At 41.1% G+C, this 23492-nt stretch overlaps 1 protein-coding gene across 2 annotated transcripts in view; it reads left to right on the top strand.

Moving 5' to 3' along the window:
* Positions 1 to 23492, top strand: part of Egflam (EGF like, fibronectin type III and laminin G domains) — a 177763-nt gene that overhangs the window by 62326 nt on the left and 91945 nt on the right. For both annotated transcript variants that reach the window (XM_021183287.1, XM_021183286.1), the window contains exons 2-3: positions 10697 to 10806; positions 12575 to 12658. In XM_021183287.1, coding sequence (XP_021038946.1) covers positions 10697 to 10806; positions 12575 to 12658 — 194 coding nt within the window. The remainder of the gene's footprint in view (positions 1 to 10696; positions 10807 to 12574; positions 12659 to 23492) is intronic.

Genomic DNA, 23492 nt, shown 5'->3' with positions numbered 1-23492 from the left:
CTCTCTTTACCACCCTGTCTAGCCCCTTTTCTTAGGTCTCTCTCTGTCTCACTCTCTCACTCTCTCTCTCTCTCTCTCTCTCTCTCTCTCTCTCTCTCTCTCTAAGATGCTTACTTCATATGGTACTGGTTCATTGCCTGGGCAACCAACAAGTTATCTGTCCCTTAGCTGATGGGTAGTTTGGTTGTTTCCAATAAAGATAGATTAAAGAAACAGTCATATGAAATGAGACAACAGACCTACATGAGGAGAAGAGCCAGCACCATAAAAGAGTCACTAACTCTGGAAAGGAGGAAGGGGACAGACATGGGACATGGAGGTTCATCTGTATTTGTTTCGTTTTATTTTTTAAAGGAAATCTAAGACTGAAAACTATAATTAGTAATAAATTCAGTTTTATATGTATATCAGTGAGAAAGAGAAAAATTATTTTTATTTGATGTGTGTGTGTGCGTGTGCGTGTGCGTGTGCGTGTGCATGTGCGTGTGTGTATGCACCATATACATGCAGGTAGCCAAAGAAGCCAGAAGAGGACATCAGATTCCTTGTAACTATGGGTGTGAGTGCCAGGAGCCAAACACTGGTCTTTTCCGCAAGAGCAGCAAGTGCTCTTCAATACTGAGCCACCCTTCCAGCCCCAGAAAAAAATATGTTACAGTTAGACATGTGGACAGGTTGCTGTCCACTGACCCACCAATCTCAGTTCAGGATTTTCACAGCAATGTGAAGCCACGCACTGCACATGACACTTGCTGCTCAACCCCTGGACATAGTGACACTTAGCAAACATGTCCTCTATGTCTTCACCTCTTGTGAAACCTTGTAGTGACAGCCCTCTTTTGAGATTAGGAGCCCAAGGAGAAAGATATATTCTTGAGACTTTATTCCTGATTAGAATGTCCTTAGCTGATCTAGAACAGTGTAGGAAAGATCATGCAAACTTCTAGTTTAGTTGCAGCCTGTCACTGACTAGCAAGGAAGGGGTTTGTCCTTTGCAGCCACTCTCTGATAAAGGTTCCGTCACAGTCAGTGAGTACTTCCATGTGACAGTTTTATACCCCTAACTTAAGCCTCCTTCCTGGTCGCCTTGAGTTGATTGTGATGATTGACGTGAGACACGGATACGTGATGATGTAGGTCCTATTACCTTTTGTTGTTGAGAGCTGATCTGCTTTATTAACTGTGAACTATATCTAGCCTCATCACTGAATAGAGGACAGCAGACTGCAGACACACAGCAGCTCTCTTTGCGCTGAGTGGCTGTGCAGACTTAGCACATACCTTGCAGGTTTCCTTTGTAACAACCAGGCTCTCAGTTGGACTCCTAACCCCACAGTTCTGGCATTTGGGTGCAAAAAAAAATACTTTTTGAAAGGAATTTCTTTTAAAATGGGATAAACCAATATGATAACAACGTGTAAAACTTGTCAGGTAGAAAAAAATAGGGAAGCAAAGAGTCCTTGATCCCAGCCGCCTATAAATGTCACAATTAACCTTTTTCTTTTGTCATCTGGTTATTTTTTCAAATAAATTCACCATAGGACTGTAACCATAGTACTATGATGATGTGGGCAACTTTCTCAAATTTTATACTTTATTATAATTACGTTGCAGGCATGAACAAGGTATGACCCCCCCAACTTAATTCTCTACTTACATTTTTTATGGAAATATATTTAGGTTTATAGAAGATTTCCAAAGGAGTGGAGAGAATGCCTTCATGCCTTGACTCAGTTTCCCTTCTTTTTAACCCCTCCATGCCTGTGGTACATTTGTCAAGTCTCGTTTAGTGGAAGTATAATTCTATCAAGGAAGCTGCAGACATGATCTGGATTTGGTAGTTTCTCCACAAACGTTTTTTTCTGTTTGAGAATCCAGGCCAAGGTGCACACATGCTTGACGAAATCCCATGTCAGTGTTTGTGCACAGTCTGCCTGGGTGATGTAGTATAACTGGACTAGCTATTGTCCCGTTTCTGCCTATTTAGATTGTTATGGTGTCTGTGCCCCAGGAGAGGTCTGGGAAGCATCCTGCTGGTGCAGGCTTCTCTTCGTTTAAGATTCTCTACTGAAATGGGCTCATCACCCTTCTGGGAGACAAAAGACTGGACCGTCATGATTGTGGATGCGTACACACTCAGCTACACTGCCATACCTGCACACACTCTTCAGCATTCTTAACTCACACTTAAGCATTTCAGCTTTGTTTAATAGGCAAAAAACCCAACATTTCAGTTCTTAAAAATTGTCTCTTTCATAACTCACAAATTTGAATATTTCCCTGTGAGTTTTTACTGGCTATACTTCTTGTGTAAGTTCTCTCTTCATATCTTATTTATTAAGGTTTCAGTATGTTTTTTATCAATATCTATGAGTTTCATAATAACGATATCCCAGGGTCTGCCATTTAGCAGCAGTTACTTACCCCTCAGTCTGCCAGTTTGAAGTTTCCTTTTGTAATTTTTGAAATGTGTCATGAAAGTTTCATGATTTAGAATCAACTAGTTTTCTTTTGATTTATTTTTTAACTTCCTTTAAGCCTGGCTAGATTCCTCTAATAAATAAATAAACAAACCTGATTTTGAGATCCATGTGTATTCTATAACTTGATTTCCCAGGTGTCACAGGTTCATCTGGAATATTTTGGGTATTTGGTCCAGATGTCTGACATGGCTACCTTCCATGCACAGTCCTACCTCCATAGACAACAGCAAAAGGACATGCACGTTTCCAGCTGACTGGGAGACATACGTTCCTTTTTCTCCCTGACCCCAGGCAGAATTCCCTGTAGCCATCCCAATCCCTTCCTCCTGCTCACTCCCATGTACACTCAGTTCTTTATCCCAGATATGTGGGAGGGGAGGGAGAGGGGGAGAGGGAGGGAAGAGAGAGAGAGAGAGAGAGAGAGAGAGAGAGAGAGAGAGAGAGAGTTTCTTCCCTCTACTACAAGAAAACTTGGTGTTTCTTCTTCTGCCTAGGATACTTTCTTCACACCCACTTTGTCTGCCTCATTGTTACAATCAGACAGAACCTGGGAAGTCTTTGCTGGATGCAAGAAAATCTCTACATACCCTGCAACAGTAATGGTCCTCAGACCCAATTGAAAAGTCCTGTTATCTTGTTTGAGGGGCCACATCTTTTCATTCTTAATGAGACCTTATTGGCTGACCCAATCCCTTGTACATACAGGAAGCTCAATTTATATTTGTTGGATGTGTTGAAAGAAAAAAGAAATGAATGAGAAGGACAATGAAATATGAGTCACACCAGTGCCCAGCGAGGTTGAATGTAAATTCTGTCCAGAGTACTACAGTAAAAAAGACAGATTGCTGGACTTCATGTTTTTATGATACCAACTTGAGTGGTGTGGGTTGACATTTTCCCTATCTATTTCACTGTCTGTATAGAAGTCATTACTGTAATGCAACGGCTTAGAAACACACACACACACACACACACACACACACACACACACTCATCCACTCACTGGATATGAACTAGGTTCTACCAATCAAAGACACCCTTGGGAGACATAGAAAGCAAGGCAGTGGCAGAGGCCACTTTCCTGCAGTCCGGCCAGATCATCAGAGTATGAGAACACATTATTCTAGCATCCATCACTTGCTCGGATATCTGGAAGCGGCTGTGGTACCAGTATTAACTATGGGAGAGTAAAAACTTCCTGGTTCTGAATATCTGATGTAATGTAGAACCACTGCCCCATTCTTTCCTTCCTTCCTTCTTTCTTTTTTATTCTCTGTCTGCCTGTCTGCCTGTCTGTTTACCATTATATATCTATCATCTATCTACCTATATATCATCAATCTATTATCTACCATCTCTCTATCATCAATATATCTATCATCTATCTACCTTTCTATTTATCATTGTATATCTATCATCTGTCTATCATCTATCATCTATCTATCTATCTAATCTATCTATCTACCTATCTATCATTTATCTATTATCTCCATCATTATCTACCTATTATAACAGTTGATGGAAACTACTAACCTTCATTTCTCTGACCTTCTACCAACTTCTATAACCATCTTTTTCTTAAAGATTCAAGGGTGTTTTCTAATTGATGGACTAAACCATTACAGATGTGTTAGGGATATGATGAGCAACTCCCTCTTCCTGAACTACACATCCTGTTTCAATACCTTTTCATTTTTTTCCAGTGCATAGGAAGGATGCTACTCCTATGTCTCCAGATACAGCCATGCCATTGGATATCTTAATGTTTCCTGAAGGACTGACAAGCCATTTTCACTCTCGTTGTCCTCATGTGCCATCATTGAGGTTGTCTAGGAATAGACCTTTTTAACAAGCAGTGAATGTGGCCAGTAGTGGTAATTATCGTCAGCCCCAAGAATAAAATTATAGTAAGAAAATGTAGTTGAATTAATAGCTAAGATCTTTAACTTATCAAAAGTTCTCATAAAACAATGAGGATAAAAACTCAATTAAAAACTTTAAAAGACACAAAAATAAATATCTATCAAAAGTATGAAATACTTATTTTTAAATAACATATGACATTTAATTTTAAAAATTAATATAAAAGTATAACTTAATTAATTTTAAAAATTAATTTTACAAAGGTGTTTGTTTTGTTTGTGGACATGGCCTCCATGTTTAGTCCTAGCTGGCCTAGAACTCCTTCTGTTGACCTGTCTTTGATCTCACAGATTTAGCTGCCTCAGTCTTCCTAGTGCTGGGATTAAAGCCATGCACCATCACACCTAACAGAAAGTTTCCAGTTTTCAGAGCTTGGGCTGTCACTCAGAAGTCTGGTGCTTCTCTGGCATCTTCAAGGTCCCAGGTTCGATCTGCAGTACTACCCCAAAGTCACAAAGGATGCCTCAAACTTTTCATGGAAATTTACAATTCACAGCAAAATGGAGACTAAGGTGAAGAGATTGTTTATATACCCTTAACCTCTACACATGCTCAGACAACCCCCTATTATAAACAGCTCCCACAAGAGAGGTGCATTTGTTCCAACTGCTCTGACTCCAATCAACTTTCAGCTGAAGTTCACAATTCACACAAGGGCTCATTATTCCAGTTGAATATGACACCAGTATGCCTAGCTATATAATGGTATGTATATACTTCATTTTAGTATCATATAGCAAATGTTAATTCTATCTATCATCTTGATTGGATTGAGACAGACTCTTGGGGGCTTCATACAACACACTTGTGCCTCTGACAGTGTTTCCAGAAAAGATTAACCAAGGAGAGAAAGGCCCTCCTTGAATATGGCTGACCATTCCAACAGCTGAAGGTCCAGGTAGATAAAGGGGGCGGGATATAAAGCTTGCTAGCATAAGTGCGCTCGTGCTCTCTCTCTCTCTCTCTCTCTCTCTCTCTCTCTCTCTCTCTCTCTCTCTGTCTGTCTGTCTCTCTGTCTCTCTCTGTCTCTCTCTGTCTCTCTCCCTCTCTCTCCTTCCTGACCTCCATGAGATGAGCTATCACCTGATATCCTGAGCTATCCCCCTCCACACCATGACTGTCTGGAGTCTCTGACACTGTGCATCAGAATCCTTCCTTCTCTTGAATCCGTCTCTTGAGTACATGTCACATACAGAATAGTTTAACTTGTAAAAATTCATCTATTCATCCCTATCTCGCCACAGATTCCTGGCAGTCAGTCACACTTCTACTGTCTGCAGAATGCCAACTATCTGGAATCCCTCAGTCCGTAGCCTTTTCCAGCCTGACTTCCCTCACTTAGTAATATCCATTTGAATTTCTCCCATGTCTCTTTGTCATAGAATATCCCATGTATTTTGGGTACCAAATAACACCCCATTGTCTGAATGTACAACAGTTTACTTATCCATTCAGCTGTTGAATGACATCTTGGTTATGCCTAAGATTGGGCAAGCATGAATAAAGTTGCCGTAGATGTATGTGCATAGCATGTGAGAACAGAAGGTTTTAGCTTCTTTAAATAACAAGAGTTTCACAATGCTGGATCTTATGGTAAGGTCATTTTTTTTTCTAAGAAACTGCCAAACTGCTGTCTTCCAAAGTGATTGTGGCAGTTTGAATTTCCATCAGCATGAATGAGAGATTGTTTTTAAAACTGGGGACTGAACTGGTTTCACAACAGATGCTAATCCTGGTCATAAATCCTTCCCCTCTAGTCACCCCCTAAAGGCAAATTTTGGGAAATACTACATACCCAGCACTCCTCTTACTTTTTATTCTGAGACTAAGTGTCACTAGGTTGCCCAGATTGGCTTAAAAGTTCCTCTGCAGTCCTAACGATGATCTTCCAGCCTTAGTTACAGAGGGTTCCCAGCGTATGTTACCAATTCTGCCTGAGCCGGAGTTCTTGTTGCTTGGCATTCTTGGGAGTGCTCGGGATCTGGCCATTCTTGTAGGTATAGACGAAGTTTCATTGACTGTTTGACTGTTCGTTTCCTTCCTAATGTGATGTAGCCGTCTTTCGTGTACTTGTCTGCTCTCTGTCGATCTACCTTCATGGATTATCTGCAGCATGTGGTAAAAATTCCATTATCTCTTTTAGAGTGAACACTAAGAGTTCTGTGTCTGCTGTTTGTTCAGTTGCTGTAACAAAATACAATAAGCTGCACCATGGCTTATAAACAACAGACATTTGTTTTTCACTCTTATGGAAACTTTGGGGTATGGGACATGTCTGCAAGATGCAGGGTGCCGGGAGAAGGCCTTGATGGATGGAGATGCCCTTCTCTGGTATGTGGGGTGTCATAAGTCCACGATCATGTTGCCAAGAGATTGTCTATAAAGGTATCCCTTAGTCCTCTTGCTCAACTCTCATATGGCAGAAGGGGAGGTGGAGGTGGGGTAGTTAAGGTTTCTTTTCTTTTCTTTTAAGATTTATTTTTTTACTTTATGTATATGAGTACACTGTTGCTCCCTTCAGACACACCAGAAGGGGCCACCGGATCCCAATATAGATGGTTGTGAGCTACCATGTGGTGCTCTTAAACTCTGAGTTGTCTCTCCAGCCCAAGGTTTCTTCTCTAAAAGCACGGTACTGTTTTTCTTGTCACCCATTGTGACCAGATGCACGACAGGACAATTGAACGGGGGGAAGTTTCTTTTGCTCACACACTCAGAAGATTTAGCACAACACGTAAAGCCTGGAGGAGTTCAAGATTATCAGAACTGATCTTATCTCCAAGGACTGGGAAACAGGGGGGTTTAGGGTCTCACTAGAAGCAGATGTATCTCTTAAAGCTGTCCCCATCAACCTATATCTTGTAGTTGGGCCCACGTCCAAAAAGTTTTATAACCTCCAAAACTTGGGCTTAGGCCCAAGTGTTCAAACTCGTGAGACTTTGGGGGACATTTCAAGTCGAAACCATGACAGGACTGAGTCTGTTCATGAGCCTGTCCTCTCCCCATCTAATCACCACCTAAATGCCATTAGTGGGAGATTACATTCAAGATAAACTGGGGGGGGCACATTTAGCATGTAGATTTTATATATTTACTAATAGTCCTTGATCGATGTACTGAGTACAAATCATCTTTTGAAGTCCACTCTCTTGACCATACTTTTGCAGAGTAGAAGTTCTGACATGCTAATATGTAGACCCAGAAAGCCCACTTTGCTTATTTAGAGCATGCCCTACATCACCATAAGCTTATAAATTAGTTAATTTCTCATATATAAGTTTGGTTCTCACAAGTATTTACAAATATTGATTCTCTTAAGTTGGCAGTTCTCAGCAGGTTCTCAGCAGGTTCTCAGCAGGTTCTGTCGATTGTTCACCTGGATTTATTGGGCCTGTTCGAGATGTTCTTGGTTTTCCAGCTGTCTGAAAGCTGCTATTGTTCCTTGGAGAGGCTTTAACAAGGCTGCTGAACATTAACAATGTTGCTAACTATCCTTCCCGACTGCTATCCTAACTCACAATGTCAATAGTACCAATAGACAATTGAGAAATTGTCTTAGGTCCAGGAATTCTGTCTAAGAAATTATTCAAATTTACCTACATTCATTAGAGTGCATGTGTATTATAATTCTGAAAGATACTGACCCCTAAAATACTTGTTCATGCACACGAGAAATCACATGTAGAAGTTCTGTTCAGCATTTTCTTAAGTGGAACTTCCTAAACAGCCTAGGTGCCCATCGAGTAGGCTGATGGTTAATGTACAAATGAGCTCTGTATGGGGGAGTGTTGTAGGCTATGTGACCTCTACCCACCTTTCTACAATCCTGCAGTCCTTGTGAATGCCCTCTATTTTGTGCATGGACTTGGTATAAGCTCAAATCCCAGGACTTCTTTCATTCTGGTATACCTAGGCTTGAAAACTAGGAAGGACTAACTCTTTCTCTGTTACCCCATTGGTGAGTAGTCACATGGCCTGCATTTGGATGATCAGATGCATCTTTGAGCCATGAACTAAGTAGAAGCAGATAGATCATTTGAGGTTTAAGTTCCTGAATGTAGGTATCTATAGGAAGCGGGTAGGGGTCCTTCCTGGTGTCATAGTTCTTGCTAAGTGAATCAAGATTCTATTAGTTCATCTGAAAACCTTGAGTTCTGTTACTGGAAACATTGGTGAAACAGTTAATTACTTAATTACTCAGGAAAGAATCAGAACAACAAGGTGACAGATGCCTGAAGACATTTTTAAGGCATTTTATATAATAGCAAGTTAACAGTAGTATAATAAGATTAACTGAACATTTTCCCTGGCCTTCCTGAACTATTAATACAATTCAAGTAATAAAACCATTGAGGTCATGAGGGGGAATGAAAGCATTGGTGAACAGCCTCTGAAGTAGGAAATTGGCCCATTTAAATAGATACATTAGATTTCTGTATGTTGCAAATACTCTGATAAATTGAAGGATTCTATGCCATAGTTAAAAGAAAAGCACACATGGGCACACTAGGAAGGGAATCAAGACAGAGTCTTGCTAAGTAGCCTTGACTGGTCTGGAGCTGGCTATGTAGACCAGGCTGGCCTTGAACTCCCAGACATCCCTCTGCCTCCCCTTTCTGAGCACTGGGTTTAAAGGTGTACACCACCACAGCCAGCAAGGAAATCAAATTTTTGAGCGTTCATTCTCTCAAGGGATGTTTGCTGAGCTCTGATCATTTCCTAGCCTGTATGCTGAATAGGACAGAACTGATTTCTGCCCTCATGGAATGTTATTTAAAATAGTGACTTATGGGAAATAAAAGTGTCTAACAACGGTGGAATAACAAATACTGTTTATTGTGGAAATGAGTATGCTATGGAAGCATTTACAGTCATTAGAGCTAATTATTTTAATGATGGAAAATTAAGTAAAATAAACTGTAAGATTATGAGCATGTACACATATACACATAATCACTAAATTATAAATGAAATTATATATAACTAAAATTATACATATCATGAACATACAGAATAATTTTTTAATTGTATTTGAACAAAAGAAGGTCCTACTAAAATGCTAATAGGACTCGTTTCTGAATGATAAGATTGTGGGCCTGTGTGTGTTCTAAATCTTAACAACCTTCATATGCTGTTTTAGAAGTATAAAATATATTATTTATGGTCATAAAATTGTTTAAGAAAAACAGATAATGTGTTAGTTTCTTTTCCCATTGTTGTGATAAAGTACCCTGATAGAGAAAGGATTTATTTTGAGTTATTGTTTCAGGTAATAGTCCATTAATGCAAATAAGTCAGGGCATCAGCTAGTCATATTACATCCACAGTCAAAAAACAGAGATCTTTGAGTGTATGCTTGCTTGCTTGTTTTTTTTTATTATTTATTTATTTATTTATTTATTTATTTATTTATGTGTGTGTGTGTGTGTGTGTGTGTGTGTGTGTGTGTGTGTGTTTGCCTTCACGTGTATCTGCTTGGCCCATGCATGCTCTATCCCTCAAGGCAAGAAGGGAGTGTTGGATCTCCTGAAACTGGAGTTACAGAAAATTATGAGCTGCTATTGGGTGCCATTTACTGAGCCCAGGTCCTCTGTCAGAGCAGGAAGTACCCTTAACTATTTAGCTCCATTTTTCTCTACTCTTTCACAGTTCAGGATCCAAACTCAGGGAAAGGTGCTACCCATAGAGAATGGGTCCTCCCACTTCAATTAACATCATTAAGATAACTACAGATAAAGATGCCCACAGGATAAACATGCCCACAGCCCAACCTTGTCTAGACAATCTAGACTCCCTTTCCAGGTGAATCTAGAGTGTGTCAAGCTGGTAATTAAAATTAACCATTGCAGACCATATTTTCAAAAGAACCCATAAGCCTATCTTAACTATATACACAGATACATGTTTGTAACACGTATACACAATGTATAAGTTATAAGTAGATTAAAAATCTGATCATCTTATTAGACCCTTTTCAAATTCTAATGGGAAAGTCATAGAGATTGGCTTATTCCATCATGAACTGTAAATCCCATTTTGCTGGTCTCTGATGACCACAAGTTACAGGATAGATCAAAGGCTAATTTTGTTGCGTCACTTTCTCTATGAGCGGCAGGCTGGGAGTCAGCAGTCACGTTCTGGTGAGGTTGTCACCAATGTGGTGTGTAAGAGGCTGCTGCATTGTCCTTAACTTTCGGTGAGTCTTCATCCATGAGCAGTCAGATCTTGTTTATATAATACTTAAGATGAGATACACAAAGCATCTAACACAATCTCTTTTGTCTGGGCAGGCAAGGTGGGACCTCCTCTTGACATCAAGCTGGGAGCCTTGAACTGTACAGCTTTCAGCATCCAGTGGAAAACACCAAAGCGTTCTGGTAGCTCCATCATTGGCTACACAGTAAGTCCAGGGGTGTGGAGGATTCTGCAGTGTGTGTGTGTGTGTGTGTACATGTGTGTACATACACATGTGTGCATGCATGTGTGTGTGCATTCATGTGTGTGCATGTGTGCATGTCTGTCTGACTATCTGTCCATTTTCACCATGTATATCTCCTGCACAGGTTAAGTCTCCCTTATCTGATTGGGATCAGAAATATTTTGAATTGGGGATTCTTTTTCCTTTCAGATTTCAGAGCATTTCCCTACTACATAGTTAGATATCCTGGGGCTAGGACCCAAAACTAAACCCAAAATCTAATAACAGTTCATATGTACCTTACACATACATATAGCAGGAGACAATTTTAAATGCTTCTAGTGTATCTAAGTTTTCACTCACCATGTGAAGCAATGTGTGAAATCTTACTTTTTTGTGTGTTTTGGGGTCATATCAGGAATCAAATTGTTTCAGATCTTGAAGCAGTTCAGAGTTTGATTTTTGTAATATAGGTACTCACCTTGCTTTTGACCCCTTACATCAATCCTCTTGTGTTAATGACTGTGTCATTCTCCTCTGGTGACCTGGTGGCACCCTTCATCCACTGGGATCTATGCAGTCTTTTTGGTATATGGCAAAGGGAAATCAAAACAGGTAGAATGTATGGTTTCTGCTACCAGCTGCACAGCATCAAACTTAAATGATAATACTGAACAGAGAAAATCACAGGGCGTCACTGACAGGATCTGAGTTAAGGGAGCGCACGGGGTAAGCAGGAGGATGTTTAGCAGCTGTGTCCTAGGCCAGGAGAGACAACAAACTAGGCTGAACTATTGCAGTTCACCAAAATATTTTTTCTTTGAATAGTGTTTTTAGAAATGAGTTAACTCTAGAAGTCAGGACATTTCAGACTTCTGAAATCTCTGTGATATTGGGAGAGCTGGCCATACCAAGCTCAGGATATCCTGCCTCTAAGGGTGAGGACTTCATCTGGGGTGGAGAAAATGCTGTTTCCTTTGCCTACTGTCTTTGTTTCACTGAAGAACAGAGATTGTTGTGCATGCTCCATGCCCTTTGGTCTTCTTAAAGTAGAAATCTATTTTGAGACCATCTTAGGGTTTCTGGTGCTATAATTCTACATCACGACCAAAAGCAACTTGGGAAGGAAAGGGCTTATTTTCATCTTGTAACTTTCAGGTCACAGTCCATCACTGAGGGAAGTCAGGGCAGGAATCAAGCAGGGCAGAGACCTGGGGCTGGGAACTGAAGAAGAGGCCATGGAAGAGTTCTGCTTACTGGTTTATGCAACCTGCTTTCTTCCAGTGCCCACAACCACTACCCACAGTGAAGCGGGCCCAACCACATCAATTACCACACAAGAAAATACACCATAGATGTGTCCAGGGGTTAGTCTTGTAGGGGCATTTTCTCAGTTAAAGTTGCCTTTTCCAAAACGGCTGTATCTTGTGTCAAGTTGACATAAAAATGAGCAACCAGTGACTTATCCACAAATATGAGAAATGAGTGTCCCAAGAAGATTGTATTTTGGGAAGGGGGGGGGGGAGGAGCTGAGTCCAGCTCTACCCATTCTTCCTCACTGTGGTGGTCTTTCTCCAAGATTGTGCAGGCTTGTGGCCCTACTAGATACTACCCTTTAGTCACAAGGACCTAGTACTTATGAGATAAAGTGACATACCACCATAGCCACACCATTTCTGAATGTTTTTGAACTTTTTATGTTAGGGAAATGTTGCCTTTATTCTCACCATGGCCTCTGCTTCTTTCCAAGGTGTTTTACTCTGAGGTTGGTTCAGATAAGTCCCTGCGGGAGCGGTCACACAACGTCCCTGTTGGCCAGGATACCCTAATCACTGTGAGTATTTCCATAAAGGCATCAGAGTGTTTGGGACCCTAGGGAAGCACAAATAGACATCTGGATTGCTCCATGAACTTCATCGTACGTAATAATAATAAGGGGTTTGCATTAGCATTCTCAAGTGTTTCCTATGTACGCTACTCTGGAGACATGCCCCTCTCTCTAGAAAGGCAGGCATTTGATGCAAGGGTCCTTCCCAGACACACTTCTGCCGTCCCTGAGTGGAATCAGCCACAAGAAGGCCTCCCCACACCACTCTCCTTCTTTTCATAAAACTCAATGCTGACACTTTTGTAATCTCAATAAAACTTTATAAATAAACATGACACATCTGTGAGTTCCCAACTGGCATTTACAGAAAATGATGTAATTTGAAATGTATATCCACATGGTCTGTTGTTTATTTTCCCAGTCCGGCATGTGTCAACTTCTCCCATTTCTTGCCAGGGTCTCTCAGGGTGAGATTTTTTTTTTTTTTTTTTTTTTTTGCTTTTGGCTTCTTCTGGTATCTCCCACCGCCACATTCTTCCTTCCCATTCTGCTCCTTGATCTGCAGGCTGAAGCTTCAGAATAGCTCCATAAAGCATGACACCGGTGCCTACAAACAACAGTGTCATGATGGTCGTGGTGGCACTGTCTGTCACTCCCATTTAATAAGTGCCTGCTGAGTACAGCACAGCCCGGAACCCATTTGTCATCTTCGATAAATCCCTATTACTTATTAAGTGTCTGTCACCGCCAGGCACGGTCCCTCCTGCTTTATGTTTGTTTTCCTGTTTAATCTTCACAACTCTCCCATGACCTCATTCTGCTGACAGGAATGCTGAAACAGAGAGGTGAAGTAACTCCCCCAAATCGTATATCACGGAGAACCAGCATCCCCTGCACACCTCCGGTGGAGGTCTGAGCCACAGACCTGTCTCATCTTTTCTAACGCTCTCATGACCTGGGAGGGATAGCTATGCATTTCAGCTTGCTTGTATCTTCTGGTCAGCCTCCTGCCCTGAACTCATTAGCTTCTGAAGCCCTCAGCCCCCAGCCTGTGGTTCTCTCTGCCCTAAGTTAGAAGATTAGTACCAGGCATTGGGCTTTCCTGTCAATTACTAGTATACCAGCTTCTTGCTGATGTAACAGCTGGCCTAGTGCCTTCAGTATGTCCACTGCAAGAAATCATGTTGTCCTTCTTTGGGAACAGTATTCATTGGGTTAGATTTATGTAAGAAACCATAGTCTCATTGACCCCATCAAAGAGTGGGTATTTTTCCTAGTAGTGTTCCCCACCAATCTCCTATGTTTCAAGGCTTGCTCTTCTACATAAAACACAGTCTGACCCAGAGCTTTGAAACTGAGAGTCTGCCTAGCACAGGGGACCTGGTCTACACAAGTGATTCCATGAGAGTATGTCAAAGCAGGTGTCAAATAGAAGACCAGGAAGTGTGACACTGGAGTTTTGAAACTACCCCTCCCAGTTGCAGGTTAGAACGCTGGCCAAAATGACTTTGTCTAAGATTCAGCTTTGTCCCAAAGAAAGAATGCAAGAATCAGACTGCACTGATAGTTAGATAAAACTCTGTCATAAAAGCCTCTCATAAAATATCACGAAGGAGTTTGATGTCATGTCTGATGCTCTGATGTTGACTATACGCCTCCCTCTGTTCTTCACATCCAGGCATTAAGGTGTCCTGACAATTTTTAGTATTCCAGCATCTTGCTGATGTAACAAATGGCATGGTGGCTTCTGTAAGTCCACTGCAAGATAACATGCAGTCCCTGTTTAGGGACAGCATCCAGACTTGGGAAAATTCAGTCTGGCCTGCTGGCATGTAATCATACCTACACAGGAGGCTGAGGCAGGAGAATGCCAATTTAAGGCCTGCTGGACTACATAGTGAGTTCAATGATACAACATAAGTGTATGAAGGTCATGATTCAAAGGGAAAGGAGAAAGAAGGGAAATGAAAAGGTAAAGGTGGAAAGAGAGGCCGAGGCAACAGCTTAATAGTAGGGTGCTTGACTAGCATGTGAGAGGCTCACTGTTCAAAGCGCAATATATAAAACAAAACAAAGGAACAAAACTTACTCTAATAAAACAATTATAGAGCAGTATAAGACCAGATGCCATTAACCTGATATTTAGTAGACAGGATTTGAAAGGGATAGATAAATATTGACACAAGCAGTCAAGAGATAAAACTTGGGGCTAGAAATCGAAACAGAACTTTCTAAAATCAAAGGAATACCATCCCAGTGGGAAGAAATAGTTTGAACATTAGGTGTGGGCATGTATACACATGCAGCTGGGTGCCGGTATGTTTGGGTGGACGTGAGGACATGTGTCTTATGTACAGGACTAGAGGAGACTTCTAGAAGCTTCTGATATGCATGAATGTGACAAACCTATAAAGACAGAGTGGGAAGGTTTGTAGAATTGCAGTCCATGAGTTCAGATTCTTATATGACACCCAACTGACCAACCAACCAACCAACCAACCAGGCAATCGCTCTGAGTCTGTCTCCTGTAAGCAAAGGAAGGATTCCAAAGCTGTGCTAGACCACAGATAATATCTGTGGTTGCCAAACTGTGTGTCAGAGAACCTCAGTGGTCTATGGCGATGCTCATATGAGCACTCTGTAGCATTTTAAAACTTTGGAGCTGGCAATAAGGCTTGATGAGTAAAAAGAAGTTGATGCATAACCTAGTGACCTGGAGTTTGTTTACCAGAGCACGTAAAGGTGGAAAGAGCAGGCTGAGTTCATAAAGCTGTCCTCTTCCCTTTGTGTATCATAGAGGTGTAATATGTGTGCCACACATATATAATGCACACTAATAATAATAATAATAATAATAATAATAATAATAATAGTAAATAGTTACTTCCAAGGAAAACTGTGATTTAACATTAAGAAGGTGTTGGGATATAACTACTTAGTAAATGGAGTTGTTGTGTATTCCTTTTGGCCCAGAGATGGTGTAAAATGTTTCTGAGAAGTTATGTGCACCTTAATCAGAGAACATTTGGGACCTCCATACTTTAACATTTCAACCTATAGCATATAGATGTTGTGAGAATTAAATGAGTTAGATGGTTGAGGCGTTCTCAGCCTGCCTGCACAGACTAAAACCTAAGAAGTGATTAATACAACTTACATTGCAAAGGAAGAAGTGTATTTACTCGGCCAAACTTGGGGGCACAGGCAGGAGCCTTGCAGAATTTCTCTTCATTTCTCTTCTGCTTTCCTTCCTCTCTCTCTCTTCCGGGACCTCCTGGTCACCAGGCAATTTTTGTCTTTGGGAAGTTAAACCTCAACCCCAGCCCAGGATTGCGGAAGTGGGGGATCCTCCTTGCTGAAATGTCTAATTTTCCGCATCCTTTTGTCCTATGTAAGGCCCATGTAGAAAACTAATCATAGGGTTAGCTAGTGGGATTTTAATCATTTAGGAAGGAGTATTAGTGTCTTTGTGCCTGATCTGTTATCTCACACGGTAAAGAAAGGCTGACATGTTGTCATTTGAACTCTGTTCTAAAATTACGGGAAGCTAGTTGAAAAGTGAAAATATTCAAAATTGTGAACCACATAATGGGGAAGTCTCCCCCACTCCCAACCTCTCATATCCTTACTTTTACTGCCAGAGTGTATCTAGAGTAACATAGGCCCATCACCAAAAATAACACTTGATTTAATTTTCCAGATTGAGTACCAAGTAGAGAATGAGGTTGACAAATGGATAGTCAGGTTTAACTGATACACTGAAAGGGAGAAACACAACAGAAATTCTGACCAAAATCACCTGGCTGGCAATGTGGTGTTCTTAGAGACTGGTTGATAGACTTCTTCTAGAGGCTTCTGATATGGCTAGCTTCTTGCACCCACTTTATCCTTTGTCTTAGAAAGATGACTTGCGTCTCCACTCTGGAAAACAAAATACTGAAGTAAAGCAAAAAAAAAATGTGATAATATTCTTGGGCATTAGAAATATATAATAACTGTTAGACTGACAATTTTTATATTCTGAGCATGTGCCATCAGTTAAATGCTTGAGCATACAGCAATATATGTATATTTATGTATTTATAAATTATACATGTAGGGCTATTCTAATGTATTATGTACATTATAAAATCCCACAGAATCTTTAAAGAAGAGATAAAACAGAAATAGAAAGTTCTGGTTTCTTCGGCTACCTCACTAGGTTGTGTTGCTTACCTACAGGCTCCGGGCAGTTCTTTGACTCTACTGGTCTGCCTGAGCCAGAACAGTGATTCTGTTTAGGTTATATCTAAAGTCAGAGGGAGAAAACTTAAGAAGTGGAAGACTTGTTTCTAGTTACCACTTGATTTTCACCTGCAAAGGTGAACTTCAGTAAGGTCACTGAACTCATAAGAATCTCTTGGACAGAACATGGGTAGTAGACTAGCTACTGTTCCTGGTGGGAGCCACATTTGGTCAGTAGAGGGCATATAGAAGTATGTCAGCCAATAGAGAGCAAATAGAAGCATGCCTGGGTATCTTAGTCGGCAAACACGAAGGTTATAAACTCTCTTAAAGTATTCAGGGGAGATTCCACACAAGGAAGATTTTTAGCTCTCTTCCACCTTGTTCTTTTCCTGTTTAAAGTGTGTGTGTGTGTGTGTGTGTGTGTGTGTGTGTAAAAGGCATTGGATCCCTTGAGACTCAGGATTGTGCAGATATCTTTGATGGGTTCTTTCTCTCTCCAGCCTCCCACCCCATTGTTCTGCTACCCTTTGTGCCCTCATCCCCATGGTTTAAAGCGGCTTACTGCCACAGCCATGTCATAGCCAGCGCAAATGAGAAAAGAAGAAGAAGGGAACACACAACCCTTATTTTTAATAAATAGCTCAGAAATTAGACTCTGCATTTTCACCTGTGTCTTACTGGACCAATTTCATTCGTGTGACAATGCCAAAGGAAGGGAGGCTGGACATCTCATGCCATGGTCCGGCTGAAGTGCAGGGATTCTGTTACGGGTGAGGACTGGATGGATATGAAGAAGTCGCGTCATAAGATGGAACTGTGAATGGAGGGGGGTACTAGGATAGTAGATGCAGAAAGGCAATTGAACTTCAAACAAGCAGAGGCTAGCTTTAGATATGAGTGTGCTATGTCTGGAAGCTAGGAGATTGGAAAGACTAAGTTATGGAAAATTTTATAGTGGAAGCTACTTGGGATAACTTCATTGCTGTTTTGATCCAGTTTCCATGTCTATAAAGTGGGGATAATAACATTGACCTCTCAGAGCTATCGTATGAAATGGAAAAAACCCTGGTGTGCTAAGACCTTATAAATTCCAAAACACCATGTAAAAGCATTCGGTTAAACCAATCATGAGATGCACATATGGTAGGGTACTGTGTCCACCTGTGAAGAGGGAAGAATCCTGGGGAAGAGCTATCTTCACGAGCTCAGTGAAATACGGGGCTTTCCTTTCAAAATCCCTGTAGTTGTGAATCAATGGACACTGAGTCGCTGACAGATGCTCTTGGTGTTGTGGAGACAAAGGATGCAACTTTAGGAAGTGGTTTTGCACTTCAGAAAAGACTCGGGAAATAAGCAAACAAAAATCAGATTTCTCCAGCGGCACCCAACCTTTCCAAAAACCAAATAAAATAAAGAGGTGGCAGGGGAGTTAGAGAAGGATCCTGAATTCAGTCTGGCTTCCCCAACAGAAATGAAGCAGGAGAGAGAGGAACATCTTGGCTTACTTTCAGACTTTGACAAAGCACCAGCACACAGAAAAACCTTTTTATTTAGCAAAGAACATATTGGGCATTTCCTCCAGTTCCCTGGAAGGCTGAAGTGGCACTTAACAAGAGATTCAAGGACAGACATATAAAGATTTGTTGAATTGTCTGGTATTTCACTAATCGTTCCGAAGATTTTCACAAGTCACAATATTCTGAGGAATTCTTTTTGGGGGGAGAAAATGTCAGTGGAGGAAATGAAAGTAAATCACTGAATCCAGTTCTTTCTTCATGGCCCCATCTTCTCAGTGCCCTGAGTCTCTCACAGGTGGGCCGCCTGGCCAGCATCAGCATGAGAATTGATGTGCTGGATACAGTTGGCCCCATATCTCCCCATCTGAGGGTAGCACTAATCTTTCATGTCTAACGAGCAGTTTGATTGCTTGCTAATATGTCTATGCCACTTCTACAGATACAATTTTTCTTCATTTTTATACTTGATATGCCCACAGTTCTGATCTGTAAACATTCGTATCATAGTAATGTTCTACAGGCTTTTGCTGTAGATTGGATTAAATAATAATCTACCCTTCATTATTTATTATTGATGTAAACGTCATAATACTTTTCAGTGTAGATGTGATTAATTTAGAACTAAGGTTTCAGAAACGTGCTGAGCAGGGTTTGGATCCTAAGTCATCCCTTCCTAAGTATATGTTGTGAGTGCACTAATTGAATAAAGTTATGTGCATAAGGCAAGGATGTAGGACAAATCAACCAGCCAAGGTGGTAATTAACGTTAGCTCAATTTGTTATCTGCTATCGGATAAATCAACACTAATCTATGAAAGCATATCATTTCCCTCCACTTTCATATTCATATACACATACATTACATATACACATACACATCACATATATATATATACATACACATACACATTACATATACACATTACATATACATACACATATACATTACATATACACATACACATTACATACACACATACACATTACATATACACATACACATTACATATACGTATACATATATACATATACAATATTACTATATATGTAGATGTGCACTTATAGCCCACCCTATCCTATCAATATTACCTTTATTCTGACTTCAAAATTATTTCTTTTACTTTTTCTATGATGACTTCCCAGGAGAAAAGGACCCTACAGCAAAAGCTAGTGGAATGTTCATTTAGTTTGAAAGTATTTCTGCTCTGTGGAACAGGCCTGCAGTGTCAGTTGAGAGAAGAGAAAACCTGAGGTTTTGGACCCACCTCTCCCTCTAGACTCTAGACCTCTCAACTTGACCTCAACCTTGGGATAAAAGATAAAGTTACAATTCCAGAAAGCAGAGCAGAAGGAGGCACTATGGACACAGACTTGATGTTCAGCAGAGATCTCTTGTGAAGAAGTGAGTAGGAGACAGACAGAAAGACAGACAGAGCTCAGTGGTCCCTACAAAGAGCCAAGGAACTCTGAGGTAGAAATGGAGGAAGGAGGCAGGTCTGAGGACTTATACAGTGGCTGGTAAGAGACACTCTGTTCTGTCTGTGGAATTGCTGACTACAAAGCCTGAAGCCGGGTGCTGTCTTAGCTTGTTTTGTGCTGCTCCAACAGAACATCATGGGTAATTTATAAGGAGGAGAAATGTATTTGGCTCATGATTCTGAAAGCTGACTGTCCAAGGGCATAAGAATCACATCTGTTCAGCATCTGGTGAGGACCCCCTGCTAAGTCATCCCATTGTGGAAAGCGAAAGAGTTGGAGAACAAGAGAGAATGAGGGGGGCAACTCACTTCTATTTAGGTTTTTAATGTTTATTCTTTTCTTCCTTCCTTTTTTTTGTTCTTTCTTTCACTTATTAGTTTATTTTTGAGACACAATATCTGTAGCCCAGGCTGGACTCAAAAAACTCTCCCCATGTAGTCAGGATGACCTTGCATTTCTGAACCTCCTGCTTCGACAGTCAAGAGCCAGTTTTTCCAATAATAGCCTACTCCCCTATTAACTAACGTTAGTCTATTCCCGAGGGCTCTGTCCTCATGACCTAATCACCTAGGGATTAGCTCAACCTCTAACGCTGTTGGACTGAGGATTTAGGTCTCTATTAGATGATGAACATGAACTTAAAGGGGAATGCAATCAAGCTCTAGAAGGTACTGTTGATCAAGATGGCAGGGTCAGTAGTTGAGCTCTTTTCGTAATGAGGTAATCTGCTTGAGGACATCTTGGTTCTTGGTTCCTTTCTTTCATTTTCCTTCAGTTTACTTATTCATTCATCAAAAGTCCCACATGCACACTGGCAGTATGTCTGTCGATACTCTCCTAAGCTCTGTGATGCCAGGGGAGTAGGAAGTCGCATCCTGCCCTCAACTGGGTAGGAGAAGGTGAACAGGCAATTACAAGACAAGGTGAGTAGTATGGATATTGAGGCCCACCAAGGACAACAAGGAAACATAGAGGAGGGGCATCTAACCAGACTGGGGGACGGGGTAGAGAAATGAGGTAATGTCTCAGTTGAGTCATGAAGGATGGGCAGGGTGAGCCAGGCAGAAGAATGGAGAAGGGCATTTCATGGAGAGAAGCGCAGGTTCAAAGGCCCAGAGGCAAGGAATTGAACAGCATAAGTGTGATCTCTGCCAAGTTCTTAGTTATGACTGGAATATAGAATGCCAGGAGGGGTGGTGGCATGGTGATGTTAGAAGAGGGACACATGTATGCTGTTCTAAGGGAAGCTTTAAGTGTAACGTGTAAGGTCCATTTTGAGAGTTAGGAAGATAGAGTTAGCATCGCGGCATAGGGTCCAGACTAGAGCACAGTCAGTACTTGTAGACGGAATCAGCCCAGCATCATCACTATAAGGGCTTAGACTTAAATGGCTATTGGGATAAAATGACATAGGTAGATTCCAATGAAGAAGGTGTCTTCAGCTACACTGATAACTAGTTGGGTGATGGGGGAGAATGGATACATAAGTATCAAGAATTTCTGGCTTAGAAAGTGAGAGGAGAACAGGAGTGTTCCATTTAACTTTCCTAGTAGGAAAAGGAGTAATTAGGTATGTGTGGTCAGGTATTAATGTTATTAGGTATGTGTGGTCAGGAGTTAACAATTGATTTCTTGAGTTTTCATAATTATTAGTTGAAACTTTTGAAGCATTTTTAACCTCATAATTTTCTGCATCTAAAGATGTCCTGGAATAAAATTAAGATGTGATACCAGCTCTCAAACAGTTCAATAGTTTACAGCCTTGTTTGAGAAATAGTCACAGTAACAGTTTGTAATACAAGTTGATTGTTCATATTTTTGGACTCTGTGTGTGTGTGTGTGTGTTTGTGTGTGTGTGTGTCTGTCTGTCTGTATATCTGTCTGTCTCTGGTGTGTCTGTATCTTTTTGTATCTGTATCTCTCTGTGTGTCTGTCTCTCTGTGTGTATCTGTCTGTCTGTTGCTCTCTGTATGTGTGTGCCTGTGTGTCTGCATCTGTGTGGGTATGTCACTTTCTGTGGGTGTGCGTCTGTATCTGTCTCTCTGTCTCTCTCCTCTCTCTTTCTCTCTTTCTCTGTGTGTGTGTGTCTATGTTTGTGTCTATCTATGTGTTTGTCTACCTGTCTGTGTTTGTGTGACATCTGTGTGATGAGATAGAATGCAGATAGAGCTCGACTGTAAACAGGAATCACTCCCATCTCATCTCTACTTTATCACATGGTTTGAAGGTAACTGCATGAGACTTTCTCAGTTGGCCAGTGGTTTTGGTCTGATGTCACATGTGGTCATATGTACAGTATTTTACTTCTGATGCTGTATTTGTGTCATAAAAACTTTGGATTTTGATATTTTGGATTAGAAATTTTTTGCCAAGTTAGTGGCAAAATACTTAGCAGGTGTGCTCATCAAGTTTAGGTGGTCTAGAAAGGTTCAAGAAAAGTGTTGACTCCTGAAGTGGATGGTGAATCTAGGTAAGCAGAGATGTGTCATCACAGATACCAGACAGTGGACATCACAGCCTGTTTTTTGAGCATGGCTTCTTTATCAACTATGGTACGGTACACACACAATCCCTAATGTTATGACCATGCAGGGCAGCTACATGTCCACTACTGAAGAAGACACACTCGGGAGGTCTGAAATGAAGCGAACAAGTAGGAAAGGTTAGAACAATCAGGTCCAAGCCAGAACAGGTTGGCTCTAAGCTGATACCCTTCCCACTGCACTGTACTCTACTGCTTCTCTCTGGTGAGGCCAGCTGCGCCACCCACTTAGCACTGTTGTTGGGACAAGCCTCTTTTCTTGAAGCCAAAGGGGCAGATCTTCAGTTAGGGTTTTCTACTTAGTATGTCTGTGCTGGGAAGTTCACACATACATCCAACATTAGTTCTAGCAGTTCTCAGGGAGTAGGAAGCAGTCAGCATCAGCACCATTGTCAGCATGATCTGGGAACTTGTCAGAAATACAACAAATCCTTAGGTCACTTCCTGTTCAGGACTACGGAATCAGACACTACGGGAATTGACACCATCATTTACCTTAAGAGAGCTTTCTTGGTGTTTCCATTGCTTTAAAATTTGAGAACCCAAATTTTCATCCATTACTCTATGGTACAAATCGAAACTCAAGTTTGTCATGTTGCTGGCCTCTCTACATTGCAATTTAAAACTGGAAAGAAAGACCCTGGGTATCCCCAAAAGATCCCTGCATGCTTTGCAGCAGCTCTGAGAAGAGTGTCTGAGGTGTGAATAAGCTCTGCTCTGGGGCACTGTGCAGACTCTAATAAAGACTGACCCTCTGGACCTGTGAAATATGTTGTGCTGCTTTGTGGCTTTTGAATTTTATAACTGGTCTAAATGTAGATAGAGCAAACAGTCTCTAACCCCAAGCAAGTTCCCGGAGATCTAAGATGTAAACCTTACAGAAACTGTTCAGATCAACAGTTCTCAATGTATGAGTCGCAATCCCATTGGGAGTCAGAGATATGATGACACATATTTACAGCATGATTAATAGTAGTAGCAAAATTACGGTTATAAAGTAGCCAGAAGCCGGGCGTGGTGGCACACGCCTTTAGTCCCAGCACTCGGGAGGCAGAGGCAGGCGGATTTCTGAGTT

The sequence above is a fragment of the Mus caroli genome, chromosome 15 (assembly GCF_900094665.2).
Source record: "Mus caroli chromosome 15, CAROLI_EIJ_v1.1, whole genome shotgun sequence".
In the NCBI taxonomy this organism is placed as follows: domain Eukaryota; kingdom Metazoa; phylum Chordata; class Mammalia; order Rodentia; family Muridae; genus Mus; species Mus caroli.
Note: the sequence above shows the minus strand (reverse complement) of the source record. Positions and strands in the feature narration are given on the sequence as shown.